This window comes from Rutidosis leptorrhynchoides, unplaced genomic scaffold (genome assembly GCF_046630445.1).
Source record: "Rutidosis leptorrhynchoides isolate AG116_Rl617_1_P2 unplaced genomic scaffold, CSIRO_AGI_Rlap_v1 contig457, whole genome shotgun sequence".
NCBI lineage: Eukaryota > Viridiplantae > Streptophyta > Magnoliopsida > Asterales > Asteraceae > Rutidosis > Rutidosis leptorrhynchoides.
Genome location: NW_027266690.1, coordinates 51,638 through 67,153, shown reverse-complemented (window position 1 = coordinate 67,153; position 15,516 = coordinate 51,638). Strand labels below are relative to the sequence as shown.

General features: G+C 34.3%; 2 protein-coding genes across 2 annotated transcripts; one reads left to right on the top strand and one right to left on the bottom strand.

Moving 5' to 3' along the window:
- Positions 1-9,956: 9,956 nt before the first annotated feature.
- On the top strand, positions 9,957-12,679 carry LOC139883823 (ATPase GET3B-like). The gene is made up of 11 exons (XM_071867945.1): positions 9,957-10,065; positions 10,531-10,742; positions 10,832-10,894; positions 11,025-11,135; positions 11,254-11,328; positions 11,406-11,474; positions 11,550-11,615; positions 11,801-11,875; positions 11,961-12,059; positions 12,319-12,453; positions 12,542-12,679. The coding sequence occupies exons 1-11, from the start codon at positions 9,957-9,959 to the stop codon at positions 12,677-12,679; spliced, it is 1,152 nt and encodes a 383-aa protein (XP_071724046.1).
- A 728-nt stretch (positions 12,680-13,407) lies between these two features.
- LOC139883822 (pectinesterase-like) lies at positions 13,408-14,998 on the bottom strand. Its single transcript, XM_071867944.1, has 2 exons — positions 14,560-14,998; positions 13,408-14,096 (listed from the first exon to the last, which is right to left on the bottom strand). Exons 1-2 carry the CDS (start codon positions 14,996-14,998, stop codon positions 13,408-13,410), a joined length of 1,128 nt encoding a protein of 375 aa, XP_071724045.1.
- Positions 14,999-15,516: the final 518 nt, after the last annotated feature.

The window sequence follows — 15,516 nt, the reverse complement described above, 5'->3', positions numbered from 1 at the left end:
TTATTGTTAATAGAAGTGTTAAAAAGTGGCCGAGATATATTGCGTCCGCGTTCGATAATTTCCGCGGATGAAATTCCTAATCCTCAAAAGCATATATAAACAAACATCATTCATGACTTAACTATCGGACAAATTACGATGAAAGTTTGAAAGACACCGGATGTTGCTAGGTACAAGCACCTGCGAGCTAACTGATCATTACAAAACTAACTCATTACAAAACATAGCAAAGCCTTACAAACATATCAACATAGACACAGTGGCTTTGCTGCATCCACCGGGAATCACCCTCAACACTTTACCGATCGATTTCTAATGAACTAATTAGGTGAATTTACTTTAACACACGTCTTGATATTATACTAATAAACCACATGAAGCAATTAGCTGATTCGAACTAATACTAGCTCCCAAATCTTCGTTTATTAATTAGACCACGTACATCTGGACTCCTGAGGGATGGATATACCAACAATTCTGCAGCCAAGTATAAAAGCGAAAGTTTCCTGCCTTAAACCAACAAGCAACTCTATGCATGATCGATAATGAACTGCATATCATTCCATCTTGGATATTCACATTCTAAAAAATAAACATATTGCATTCTCGCCATACCGACCAAGACTTAGGCAAGAGCTGTCTAAGAAGATTGAGGCAAAGTCTTTTTTTGAAAGAAAAAAAAAATTATAAACTTCTAGGAGTTTTCCTAAGGGTTTTTTTTTTTATTTTTTTTATTTTTTTTTTATTTTCAGGCAAAGACTTATAGGAACGGCGACTTCTTGGACTTTTCCTAAGTTTATTTAAGTAATATAAATTATAAACTAATCTTATAATGACAATTATAATGAGATTGAGCGAGTAAATTAAAATGTTCAAGTAGATATAAGTTGTTAGAACATGTACGTAAACACATAGGGTTGCATTAAAAAAAATTGTATGCACCAAGTGATTGAATTCTTCAACAGAATTTGAACTACAAATTAATATTCAATTGAAGTCTTTGACAGATTTGCTCGTATAAGATAACTGACGAGCATCATAATACTAGAACGACAAATTCATAATCTCGTTTTATCGTTATCACTGTACTTTGTAGATTATTTGTACAAGATAATTGTTCATCTTTGTAATCGGTTCGTCCCTTCTATAAAAAAGAAAAACAAAATCTTTCAAAATAGTAGCATCTCGTACCTATGGAACGTTAGATACGAATAAAAGAGTGTATTTTTCTTCTTCTTTTTATAAGGGAGAAAAATATTATTATCAATAAAAATGAGTGGCCGAATTTGATCGTGTCAATTTACGATAACTTTCGGATGAAATCTAAACTAAATAAAAACCGTAAGTGTTACTGAAAACAGTCCACGTCCAAACTATCGAAAAAAATTACAAAATAACTAAAAAAAATACATGTACATCTAGATTGGATACATTCGGTACACCAAATTGCAAAAGAATTCCTCTTTTTTTCTTCCTTCATTGAATTTAGAAAATCTTTGCTCTACATCATAATATATGCAAAATAAATAAATACATAAATAGAAAGAATATGTTTTAATATTGAAAATGACGTCAAAAATTATGGATATGTTATTATCTTGCAAATAAAAGAAATTAAGCTTATGGACTAGGAAGTGTGACGTCAGATTTGGTGTGAGAGGAATTTCATCGTCACCACCAACTACAGGAAGCAAGTTTCATTGTGGTAGGTGAGTCCATCGATCACTTGCAAAGCCAAAGCCTTAATAATAGATTGTTAAAAACATCCATCATTTGATATTTAATTAGAAAATTATAGATTAAGGCACTATAAAATAAGGAAAACAGAGTTTAAATTAATAAACTATTATGTTACGTAACTAAATTTCTACATATAGTTGGTTTGTCCAAGAAAGATCAATACTCCAAATTCGCTAGGAACAAGTAAGTTGGCTAATGTTTGATTTCAGCATGCAAAATATAATTAAAACACTAATGAACGAGACTTATTTGAACGTATTTGACGTTTAAAATGATCAATGAGAGTGATTCATTATAAGATCGTAAAATATATTAATTCAGATATTTTGGATATAACAATATATATGTAGGGCTGCGGTCCATATGTGAGAGATTATGAAATTAATTTAAAAAAAAAACACATGTCGAGGGGCTATGAATCCTCAAAATATTATAGACACTTCGAAAAAACCAAAAATAAATAAATAAATAATAAAAGGACTTGAAATGTACAAGCTTGGACTCATGAGATTAATTAGACCTAGCTAAGATGGGTAGGCCAAATAATATGTGTTCCAAAGCCGACCTAATTAAATTCCACGAGTACGATTTATGCCTTAATATATAGCTGAAAGTTATCATAATTTAGGAAATTAGATAACTATTTAGAAAAAGGAAATAATTATTACAAAAACCTTTGATGCTTCATACCACGAATTTATAATTAATTTAACATGTGCCCTACAAGTTCAGAAAGTTAGGACGGTCGCATGCAATACATATTAGTAGAGAAGGGAATTATATAATCCCTAATTTGTTTATTTTTCATTTCCTTTATTCTTTTGTCCTTTAATTTGTTGTGTTTGGTATTGACATCTTTTCACCAACCCACTTTGGATAACTACTCAAATATATATAAATTGACATTTCCTTTTTCTATTATATATGTAAAGAAAAAGAATTTTAAAAAATTAGATATGTTTCTCTGGCCTGCAATGAAACTCATCAACTTGCTTTTGAATGAGTCTCATTCATCCCGAGTTTGACTTAAGAAAAGACTGCAAATCTTGAACTATGACCAAACCATGCATTATGCTGTTATTTTCGAACTTCGATAATTTAAAGTTTGGTAGAAAGACAAGATATAACATATTCTTGACTCCATTTACTTATTTATACAAAGCGTACATTGCTAGCTACTACAAACTTTAATATAATACATAGAATAAATTTGCTGAATAAATTAGTTGAGAATTCACAAGATCATCAGTCAGTCATGATATAGTAATATTACAACGATATAATGAATATACAAAATATGCATTTGTTATGTGGTCGTTGATGACCATTTTTTCTTAATTTTGACATTAAGATACCCATTTTTTCTTAACTTTTATACAAAGTCACCTAGAATTAGAGCAAAAGAAAAAGTTTGATCAAGCGTAGGTCATCTCCATTGGTTAAAAATATTATTGTTTTATAAAAAAGAAAAGAAAAGAGAAGAAAAACAAAGATAAAAGGAGAAAAAGATTGATGATGAGTAGTCGGTGATAATAATAATAACCAAACACAAGTTTAGAATTTCAAATCTTATATACATTCTGGAGGAATAAAATTGAATTGTTCTTGGAGTGGTTTGTTTCATGGAACTTGTCTTTCATGATATGATTAAAGGTATGATATGTTCAAATACAAAGAAAGAAAAGAAAAAGAAGAACTACAAAAATTTATAGTTGAAGAAATTTAAGTCATCAATGGAGAAAGCAAGCAAAGTTGGCATCAATGCATTTGTCAAAACTCTGCTGAGAAGTTTGGATAACTCTGAAATCAATGAAAGCAAGACTGGATCGATTAGAGGTAATGCAGAAAAGATTGAAGTTGATTATGTATTTATGACTGTCGAGGACGAAATGGCACGTTGGAAAGAAGTCAATGACCTGATCAACTCTGCACAGAAACTTGGGACCATGCCGGTTTTTTCTGAAACTCTTCAAATCGGAAATACAAATGACATCTGTCGGACCGACCGGAGCATAGTCGGAGCTCAGGTGACATATCAAAATGCAGAGGAATAGGTCGGCAACAACGCTTCATTGAGTAATTCACCTGTAATTCCCTGGATTGAAAATCCCCAAATCGAAGGTTAGGGTTTCCCGTTTTAGTAATGCTACAGTGTTTTCAAGTTTCTATTTTAGTCTCCGTCAAGAATAAAACTAGGGTTTAGTCGTAAATTCGTTGTAGTTGATCAAAACAATTGATTCAAAACTCTAGATTCACTTTAATGGATGATGCGAATCGAATAGTTAAGTCAATTTCATCGATTATTTAGTAAAGAATAAAATGTCTGCTCAAGTTGTCGATTGTTCATCATGACTGTTGTGAATTGGAAAATTCTACTGCAAGCTGTTTTTGGCTGGATTTTTGATTCAGAAAGCACACATTGATGATTGTGAAGATGTTTTGTGTACAAACCTTGTGATGAAAGAGCTAAAAAATGATCATGGTACTCAACGTAGCTATTTTAGCTTACATTCTACATTTTCAATCTCAGTTTTAGTTTCAGTCAAACAAATGAAGAAGTTTAAATTGGAAAATTTCAGTAGTAGTGTAGTAAAGATTTCTGTATTGGTACAAAATTAACCATTTGCTCTTATATGTGTTCTTCTACAAATTCGAAGTTCAGATGCAGATGAAGTGATCTCTGTTTCAGCTGTTTGCAGTCTCATTTTGAAGATTAAAAGAAATACAATGGAGCAAAGAGTAAGCAAAACTCGGTCGTTTTGAGCATTTTGACATATCTGTGTAGAAGTGGTCCCAAAATACTTTTTGCTTTTTCTATATGTAATTTCATTTCCGTAATTTTTGTAAATCAAATTTATGACATCTAGAATAGTTGAGGATTAGTATATAAGATCCTTAACTTTCCTTTTTTCAATGATGAGCTCTAAGTTTTATTGAAATAAAAAATTGCAGATTACTATTAGTTCATCAGAGTTCATCCTTTTATTTTTTTTCAGTTTCAAATAGTCTTAATTTGTTGTTGCATTAGTGATTTTGAGAGAAGTCTTAGTATTAAATTAAAATCTAAATTAGTTTTTAGGATCAAAATATCATAGATACTTATATTAAGCTTCAAATCAGATTCAATTTTTGAACAAATATGATTATCATTCACTCGATTATAAGTTTTCAATTCTATTTTTATTAGTATTGCTCTGGTTCTTTGTTTTAGGTCATGTGATCTTGTATCTCGCCTTTGTTAGGAATACTAGGTCGACCATCAATTCTAACATATTTTTTGTCGAATCGAATTTCAACACATGTACATTATTTTTTGCTTTAATATTGTTAAAAAATTGCGTAGGTAAAGTTTTTGTGGTGAAAGTTTATTGCTTGAATATAGCTATGGATAAATTAGTTAGTAGCTAAATATATTTAGGGACAGATAGGTTAGTAACACTGTCTTTTACCTTCGAGTTCAACATGATGGATGGAGAGTTTTAACTATTAGAGCATTGACTATGGCTACAAAACCGTCATAACTTAAGGTATTTTAGAATAGCTAATTGTAGGATTTGAGGGTTATAGACACGGTTAATGAACTATAACTATACTTTCTTGGGGTCGGGTAATTGCGATTTTGTTTTAGTGACTCCATATATTAATTGGGCACAAATTTAACGTCTATCATCCTAAACCAATCAAGTTTAGCCTACGTTAGATAAGCCTATAACACTTATCTATAAGTTTTGTTCAACGAGCCATGTTGAAACCCTAAACAATTGATAGTAGTATAAACAATCATCTTTGTAGTTTACATTCATCTATGCCGGCTTGAAACCCTAAAATCTTTACATCAATATAAATAATCTCTTTGTAATATTCTTTATACAACGCATTTATTTCTTCATTCTTAATTTTCTAATTAGCTTATCAATTCACTAAGGCACTATGTATCCATCAAAGTACTTTGATCCAGATATTAAACAAAAAAACCTATATTAATTAGGCTCCAAGCTTTCTCCCCAACAAAATGCACTCTCTTTTCATTACTTTTAGTTTTCATAGAATAAAAGACGCTATTTTAAAGGATGGAAGATCAAATTTTTGTCATGAAGCTCAAATCGGATTGACGATTTACTAGATTTTGTAAGTGATGTCCCATGCGAATGCCGACTAACCTATACCCAGATCGGTTTTCCAATGGTAAGGTGACGATGTCAGGTGACATTGGAGATCATCATGATCATGCTAACAAGAAGGGAAGCCAAGAACATTCCACTCCCCGGATTCGAAAGAATTCGACACATGAAAGATCGTTAACGGATCTTAGGCCTAAGGTGCCTCTAAAGGAGAGGCTGATCAAGTCCAACGTCAAGATAAAAACATCGTCAAAGAGTTCGATTGAGATTCATCGGGAGGAAGATGTAAGCCAGTGCATCGCGTTCATGACTGCATCATACCATGGAGGGGAACCAAATTCACAAACTAAAATAGAGCAATGTTTCGAGATTACATCAGTTTATATTTTTTCTAGGGCATCGAGATCATGTACATCAATACATATTAATTGTGTAATCAAACATTTAGCAAGCATAAGTTGATGATCATGGAAATTAGGTTCTAATTCATTTGATGTATGTCTATTTACTTTACTTTGTATAGCTAGCTCTTAGGACCAATACGAAATTGAATTTTTTTATTAAACTTTGAAGTTGAAGTGAGGTTGATTTAATTGACTTTTAAGTTATGGAGAAAAAAAGAAAAGAAAATAACTCTTGATCGATTTGCTCTGGTAGCATGTCGACTTTGAGAGATATGAGAGTAAAATGTATATCCTGACTCCACATTAAGATATAAGATCATTCCTTCCATTGGAATCTTGATCAAACAGTGTAGAATCTTGGTCAAGATTGGTTTTTATATCAAAAGCTTGTTGGAAAACTTCTAAAGACAATTTTCTTCAGGCTTTTAGTACTAATTTTTATCTTCCAATTAAATTATTATAGGAAGTAACCAGAGTAACCACATTGTTATTAAAATCTCCATCCAAGAAACACTAACACTGTTTTTCAAATTTTATTTTCTTCGTTAAATGTGGTCGAGATTGCTAAAGTCGGCTATTCGATTACGATCTCGTAAGAACCGCACATGATGTAGAGAGCTTCAAAACCAACTTACTTTTAGAAGCAAAGACCTCCAGTACAACAACACGTCTCAATAATTCTATGAAGCGATTACATAACAAGTTAATTCAGGTAGATCAGGCCACACCACTCCCCACATTCCAGTGGCTTTTTGGGACAACATTTGGAAGCTTAAAGTCCATCCACCAGTAAAATACTTCCTATGGCGTTTTGGACTCTCAAGTTTGACTACTTCCGATCAACTCCTTGTGAGAGGTATGACAGTTAATTCTCTTTGCCCCATTTGTGGTTTGTGTGGAGAAAATATGGCCCATATATTCTTGTCTTGTCATTGGGTTTCTCTATTCTGGAAAAATATATTTCCCACAATGGAAATTTCTTCTTTCCAAAATGAAATTATCATGGCTTGGTATTTGAGAATGTCAACAATAGTCCCGAGCTCCAAGTGGGATTTATTTAACCTTGCATTTTGGGGAATATGAAAAAATAGAAATGATGTAGTTTTTAGTTTTAAATGCTCTCTTCCTAATATCCTGTTAAGTAAGATTGAGGAGTGGCAAGATGAATATACATCACAGAATACCAGGACCAGCCTGTTTCCTCCTACAGTTAACACTATAAATTGGGTGCCCCACGGAAAAATTTTGTTAAGATAAATTGTGATGGAGCAGCCTTCGCTAATCTGCACAAAATTGGTCTCGGAGCAGTTATTAGGAACTCTGCCGGACAGGTTATTTGCAGCCAGTCCAGTTTTATCGAGGGAGCACCGGGCATCCTCCTTATTGAGGCTATGGCTTTGTCCATGGGAGTGAAGTTAGCACGAGAAAAAGGCCTACAATCTGTCATCTTTGAGACGGATTGTAAGAACTTGATCGATCAAATCCACAATCCAGATTACCGCTGGATATTTGTGATTCTTAGTGATTCTCTATTTTTTTGTAAATTGCAAATTTTCTCTTATCGGAAGGCGGGGAAATTGCCTACCTAATAGAAAACGAAATGAGAAAGACAATGTACCTCTCTCCTTAATCAATGTAGTTCTCAATGATATTGAATGAATTAATCGGTTTATTTAAAAAAAAAAAAAAAAAGGAAAGGAAAACTAGCTAGTACAGTAGTGAGCCTTATGTTTGTTAAAAAGGAGCCTTATGCATGCTTGTTCAAGGAAAATATATATATATATATATATATATGCATGGCAATATCAATTCTAACTCTTATCATCAATATTCATTACCATGCTAATTACTAATTAAGCATCATCATCCTCATCACCATGACCGTTACACATCATGCTTATCTCTTCATCAGTCCAGTCAGCAAATTTGGTCAACCCTTGAGTGTATGAGTGACCACCAACCTTGTTGAAGTTGTATATTCTGAAGACTTTACTCTTAAACAAATCAAAACGGTTGCGTTTCTCATCCAGACTCCGACATACTTTTCCATTCTCCAGAAACCTCTCATACAAATCCCATAAGGTTTCATCTGAGGCTAAATCTCTCTCAAGCTTTCCCCTAATTAAGATCAAACAATTACAAATTCTCAGACTAAACATTAATTAATTATAATAGAAACTCATCACATAGTAAACAATAATAATAATTATTATAATAATGTTAAATCAAAATAAAACACTAACCGTAACGAAATACTTCACTTGGAGGAGGTGGCGACACTGCTGCTTTCACCGGCGACGTTGATGGTTTCATGGATGCCATCGTCGGTTCATTTGGAGGATTATTCGTCGACGAGAAATTCTAATGGCTCTGGGACCGCCGATTTTCTCCAAAACTATACGAGATCCGATAAATAAGGGCGATAAGCCGATATCGTCTTTAATTTTAAACCTAAAGATTAGGGAAATTTATAGGGATGATTTTTTTTTTTTATGAGATATAGGGATGATTAGAGAAAGGCGTGGAAAATAATAAAATTAGTCCCTATAGTTTTTCCACGGCACTCTAATGCAGTCCTTTATTATCAAAGTATATGTGCGATTTTGTCCTCAAAATGTCTTTTGTCTTGTGGAGAAATAGGCACCAATGATTGAGCGAATATATTTATGAATAGCAAGCACAAATCGGTACATGAAGAGTTGAATGGAAACTATATATTGTGTACATTTATGCTCCTCACTGACATTAAGAGCTTAAAGAATACTCTCTTTATTAAAATACATGATATTTTAAAATTTTAAATTCATTTAAATAAATATTTATTTAGTTAATAATTTTCATTAGATACATATTCATTTAGATGAATCTAAAAATTTTAAATATCATGTAATTTCATAAGGAGGTAGTAGCTTAAAACTTGGAACCCTATGTAAAAATATTAACCTATCCTGCCATTACGATCGATACTAATAAAATGAAGACGGATTTCAAACTTGTATTGGCACGTATACATAAAGGAAAACCAGTCAACTAGTGAAAGTGAAACGACAATAACTACTATAGCAAAATATTTCAGGACATTTCATGTTTCTTCATTTAGGTATATGAATAAAAACTGTGGACACAAGTGCATTAATAAAAAGGAAATGCGATGGTGAGATCGTATCTAAAATATGTTAATATTACAGATTTGAACCTGATGAATTCTAGACTATTTCAGCGATTTTTAATGCTGATAAAGGGTCTCGCACTCATAATGAATTTCATTAAAAAAAAAAAAAATGAAGTTAGAAGGATAGAAATTGATATTTCAAAGAATATAGGGTTATAGGGTCCGGTGTTCAAAAGCTTAAGGACCCAGTGTTGTCAAATAAGAAAAGGTAACGGATCAATCAGAGCATGACAGTGAAAGACGGACTAATAGCTAATTGGGCCTGAGTGACACGAATCCGGACATTCTCGGCCCAATTATAGCACCAGATTATTTGGACTCGGGTCAAGTCGGGTCAATCAATCAAGTATAAAATGCAAATTAACACTATCAGTATCTTCTACAAGTCTATTGATTTTGGTAGAAGAAGAAAATAAGCTCAAAATGTTGGCTACAAGTACAACAACAACCTCTTCTTCGTTGCTTACCCGTGCTTTTAGTTCATCTTCCTCGCGAAACTTTACTGCCACGAAGAACTTAATGGCATTAACAATGATGGGTTCTAGTGTTTCCAGCTCTTCCTCCATCACAAAAAGTTTCGTCTCTCTTTCAATCAAACAGAAGCGACCCAAGAAGAATTGGTTTCAAGGTGGCTGCTTTTTTCCTGGGTTGGCTCTTGAATTGTAGTTACAGTATTGGGTTTTGTTTATTTATTTGTTTCCAGTTGGTTTCGAGTAATGGGTCCTTTTTGTTTTTGATTATTCGGAGTTTCAATTTGTTCGGTTAAGCTAGTTAATTTACTTGAGATATAGATATGGAAATTTGAAAAGCTGGAATTCTCGATAATTAGCAGTGAGCGGGAGCTAATGAACAGTTGTTAGTATGAGATTATATAGCTCTTATGAATGAGGAAAAGACTGTATTGTGATTATCATAATTTTTTCACTTGAAAAGGCACGAGTTCAGCACTTCTTTTTCTGTTCTCTTTCATGATGATTAGTGCATTTACCCGTAAATGATGTTGCGGGCAGTTTTTAAAGCTTTTAGAAGTTCTCTTACATTAGTGTACCTGAGTTTGGAATGGTTTGTTCATCTATAATTGTCCATTTTGCAGTTAGATCAGTGGCTGCTCCAGCAGAAGCTGTTTCTGAGTTTGAGGAGATGGCGTCTGGTACTAAGCGGAAGTATTACATGCTTGGTGGGAAGGGAGGAGTAGGGAAGACAAGTTGTGCTGCTTCACTCGCTGTGAAATTCGCAAACAACGGCCATCCAACTCTTGTCGTTTCAACAGATCCAGCTCATTCATTGAGTGATTCTTTCGCTCAGGTTTTTTCTCATACATTATATTTTTTTGCATTATGGTTTCGTGCTGTGGAGCTTGAGAGAGTGCTTTGTTTATGTGTGTTTTCACTTAGGATTTGACTGGAGGGACACTGGTTCCTGTTGAAGGGCCTGATTCTCCATTGTTTGCTCTCGAGGTATGTAGGAAAGCATCCTAAATCCTAATGTCCTCTACATTCCTTTTTATGATAATTTCAGCCCCTCTGTGTTTTTGATGTAAATATACCATCTGGCATTTATTTATTTTTTATTCTTGTTTCGTAACAGATAAACCCTGACAAAGCAAGGGAAGAATTTCGTAGTGCTACTAAAATTGGTGGCGGAACTGGAGTCAAAGATTTTATGGATGGCATGGGCCTAGGAGTGCTCGCAGAACAGGTAAATTTTTTCCAAAGGCAACTTCACTTGCAGATATATAAGAAAGGCAAAAAGTTTTAGAGGACTACAATCTGCTCTTCATCTCTGGATTAGTTGTACTTTTTTTTTTGTCTTGTAGCTGGGAGAGTTAAAACTTGGAGAGCTACTGGACACGCCTCCTCCTGGTCTGGATGAAGCTCTTGCTATTTCGAAGGTGTGTACATTCTGCAGGTGCAATGTTTCTTGATGCATTCCTTTAACCATACTCATTCAAAGCTTTGCCTTTGTCAGGTGATGCAATTTCTTGACTCAGAAGAGTATAAGATGTTTACTCGGATAGTCTTTGATACTGCACCCACGGTAAGCAAAAGAATATGTTATTCCCACTGTTCTTCTTAAGTATAGCTAATTGACCCCAAGAGAGTTTTCATCCAGGGTCATACGTTGCGACTTTTATCCTTGCCAGACTTTTTGGAGGCATCCATAGGCAAGATGTTAAAGGTAAGAAATGAAAATTAGAAAATGATAAAACACAGGGAGTTCTATTTCCGAAATCAATGCTTGACATGGTATTATACGACATGTTACATGTACTTGGCTGAATAATATGTAATGAAAATTAGAAAATGATAAAACATAGGCATTGAATGTTTTACTATTTCTGATCGATGCATTTCTTGTTACAGCTAAGACAGAAAATAGCATCAGCCACCTCTGCCATCAAATCAGTGTTTGGACAAGAACAAACCAAGCAAGATGCTGTAAGTCTAGTTTGTTGGGTCATAAATCCTATGATGTCGCTATTTAATCCTTAATTTATCTTTTGATTTACCTTTCCTTTTTCAGTCAGACAAATTGGAGAAGCTGAGGGAAAGGATGATAAAAGTCCGAGACCTTTTTCGAGATGCAGATTCGACAGAGTTTGTCATTGTAACAATTCCCACGGTAATCATCTTAAATTCAAGTTGTATGTGAGGAATTCATTTTGTCACTAAAGTAGCTCCATTTTATGTCCAATATCTACCTCAAGTTTGCAGTTTGGTGGATGTAGCTCACTTTGAACGTTTTTTCCCCTTTTCCATTTGCATCCAATAAACTGAGATGATGTCAATTTAGGATTTTGTTGAGCCGGTGTTTACATACTGGGATTTCATATGTGTCATCTGAGTACATCAGTCACACCATGTTGTTTTCATTTTTATAGGTAATGGCCATCAGTGAGTCATCCAGGCTGCACGCTTCCTTGAAGAAGGAAAACGTTCTTGTCAAGCGACTTATTGTTAATCAAATTCTTCCTCCATCTGCCTCAGATTGCAAGTTCTGTGCAATGAAAAGGAAGGTGTGATCTTATTCAGTTATCTTTCCTTTCCTTTTCTGAACTATCTGCGTAAGTTTGAATAGTTTCACTTATCTCATTTAAACTTCAGGATCAGTCGCGCGCTCTTGATATGGTCAGGACTGATTCAGAACTCTCGAGCTTGACATTAATGGAGTCGCCATTGGTTGATGTTGAGATTAGAGGAGTTCCGGCTCTTCAATTTATGGGAGACATTGTATGGAAATGAGCTTGTGCGGTCATCTCATGAACGTTTTACTGGTAAAGTGTTAAATTTCTTCTCTTAACTCGATATTTTTCTACCTAAACCCCTGATCTGTGTGGCACTGAACATCTTAGGATGATTATTCTTAGTCATTTGATTTCCTTTTCTAATTCTTTCGGAACTCTATTATTGGACTTTGTTTTCTTGATTTTAGATACTTGATTTTGGGGCTCTAAGCAGGCTCTTGAACTACAACTGAGAAGGATTAATGATTGTACATTGCATATGGCATAGGAGAGTTTTGATGTTCAACAATCCAGCAGTCTAAGAGACGGAGAACTTTGTCAAGCCTATGTATATTCATAACTTGGTGGATTCAAGTGTTGAACTTAGGTACATTCATAATATACTTGTCCAAATGTAGAACATAGAGGTCAAGTTGTAAACATTTTTCATCTTTTATATATGAAAAAAGAAATAAACCACTGCGCAGATTTCGTCAGACAGAAATTTTGTTCTATGTAGAACTGATTCCCTAGAGTTTCTTATATATTGTGTATTTGTGTCTGAATCGAGGAATTGAGTACATGATGGAGCATTGTCAAGTTTTTTTAACATGATCTATGTTTGGCTGCATGTCATAAAAAGAAATCCTCGTTTTATATCAGCAAATTAGAAATTTACCATTTTGGTTTCTAACATTTGATCAATTCTTATACACGATTACGACTAATTAATTAAAATTTATTCTCTTAACTTAGTCCACCATTGTATGGAATGCCTGTAGCTGGTAACCAAGTGTTGCCATTAAGGAATTTGTCCACTGTAAACTTCTTTGCAGCTTTGGACTTCAAAACATGGAATTGAGGCCACTTGACTCGATTAGAAACGTCCGATCCAGGTCCCTTATTATTATACTCCCCGAAGAACGGCTTTCTGGTGGCCGGAGGTTTTGTGGAATCACCATTTGTTCCCCAGGAAATCCATCCTCTAGGATTTATATAGTTATCCAAGGACGACTGCATCACTACTATACGAGAGTACAATCCCCAAGGCCGTCCTAGGAAAGTCAATTTGTTGGCGAAATCGGCATTCCCGAAGATATTGCAGAACTGAAAAACAAATCCCGAGTTGTCGTTGGTCGAATTCCGGCCACTCGCTGCAATTACGGTAGTGGTGGCGTTTCGAGCTAGGATTTTGCAGTTTTGGAAGATTACTGTTGCGTACCCGAAAACAAAGTCGACGGTTCCGGTGATGACGGAGTCTTTATATAATTGACGACCAGAGTAAGCGTAGAGTGTGTCTTGATTTCCTCTGATCGCACATTTATACAATACGGATTGGTCTGAGTCCATGCTTAGGGCAACAGCTTGGCCATGTCTGTGTGGGGAAGAGTTCTCTATCGTTAGGTCTATCGCTACAAATTTCGGAGCCTGAATTACTGTAGAACCAAAAAAAGAAATGCTAAATTCCATTAGTCAAAGATAAATGACGGCGAAACCAAATACTAATATTTTGACTATTTCAAGAACTACTAAAAGGGAACAGAAAATTTTCAGTAGTCAAATAAAAAGGACGGCAAACTACGTCAAATATTTCATGAATTCGGCTATCATACTCAAATCCAGGAATCATGGGTTGAGTCACGAAAACACTCTTAATATTATAAGGGAAGGCTGTATATATCCTTGCCATACCCCAAAGCGAGAAGTCTTTCTGCACTGATTTCTATATAACAAATGAACACGGCTAGAGAAACGGAATGGAAATTTTTCCGGTGCAATGTTCATCCAATTCCATACATTAATTTACGTTTCTTTTTGTAGATTTTCCGGTAGTGTAAGCCGAAGAGAGAAATGTAAAATGTAAAAAAAGAAATAAATGGATAAATTTATTTTACTTACTAACAGTTGCTGACAAGGCAGTATTCTTCATCTTTTTAACACTACGACTACCAGTAATGTTGGTGACATCCATTCCGTCGCCGACCAGAGCTATGTTAGGCTTATCAATAGTGATATATTCATTGTAGACTCCCTTTTTGATGTGAATCACGTAAGGCTTTTTGCTGTTTTTCGGAGCCTTGGCAATGGCGTCCGTAATACTCTTAAAATTTCCGCTTCCATCACCGGCCACCACTACATTGGCTTTGGAGTAATCGGGGTGAGATACCTTCTGGCCTTTATTTGGAGAAATTACGGCGACGGCGTCCATTTTCTCGGGTACCACTATGCTAGCTGCATTGTATTCTATAACGTTTGTTAAACGAATTGGATAGACTCTAACAAGAAGGAGAAAAATATATGTGATCCAACACAAATGAGAGCATCGTACAGCAGCCATAGTAGTGATGGTAAATAAGATAAATGACAAATTGAGAGGAAAAGGAGAATATTTATTTCTCAATGTGATTATTTATTGTTGTTTAGGATTTGGAGATTATCGAAAGTCAAATCTAGAGCTTGAGATTAGTTAAATCTTAGTCAAAAACATTTTAATTCCTACAAAACCGGTAATAGATCCTAAAGCTTACTTGGAGTTGGACTAGTCTGTGCTAATTTTCTTTCTACAAATTAATACTAAACTTATTTTATTTTAGTTTTTGCCCAAATTCTAGCTAATTACAGCTATACTCATCTAACAGCATCGAACAAATAGGTCACAAAAATGCATTGTCTTGGTTGTTAATAACAGAATCCCCTGATTTCAATATTGATCCTTTATGTTGTAGCTGAAAGAAAAATCCTACAAAATACAATATTCACACCGTCACAATACATGTTTTTTATACTATTGACACGGAGAACAAGGTGAGAGAAAATTTAACATATTTTGATTTAAATTAACCATGAAAATAATCC

Coding starts and splice junctions, on each gene's coding strand:
- LOC139883823 (XM_071867945.1), top strand. CDS start 9,957: ATGGCATTAACAATGATGGGTTCTAGTGTTTCCAGCTCTTCCTCCATC. Junction 11,136..11,253: donor TAGGAGTGCTCGCAGAACAG/GTAAATTTTTTC, acceptor TTTGTCTTGTAG/CTGGGAGAGTTAAAACTTGG. Junction 12,060..12,318: donor TCATTGTAACAATTCCCACG/GTAATCATCTTA, acceptor TCATTTTTATAG/GTAATGGCCATCAGTGAGTC.
- LOC139883822 (XM_071867944.1), bottom strand. CDS start 14,998: ATGGCTGCTGTACGATGCTCTCATTTGTGTTGGATCACATATATTTTT. Junction 14,097..14,559: donor TGCCTTGTCAGCAACTGTTA/GTAAGTAAAATA, acceptor TTGGTTCTACAG/TAATTCAGGCTCCGAAATTT.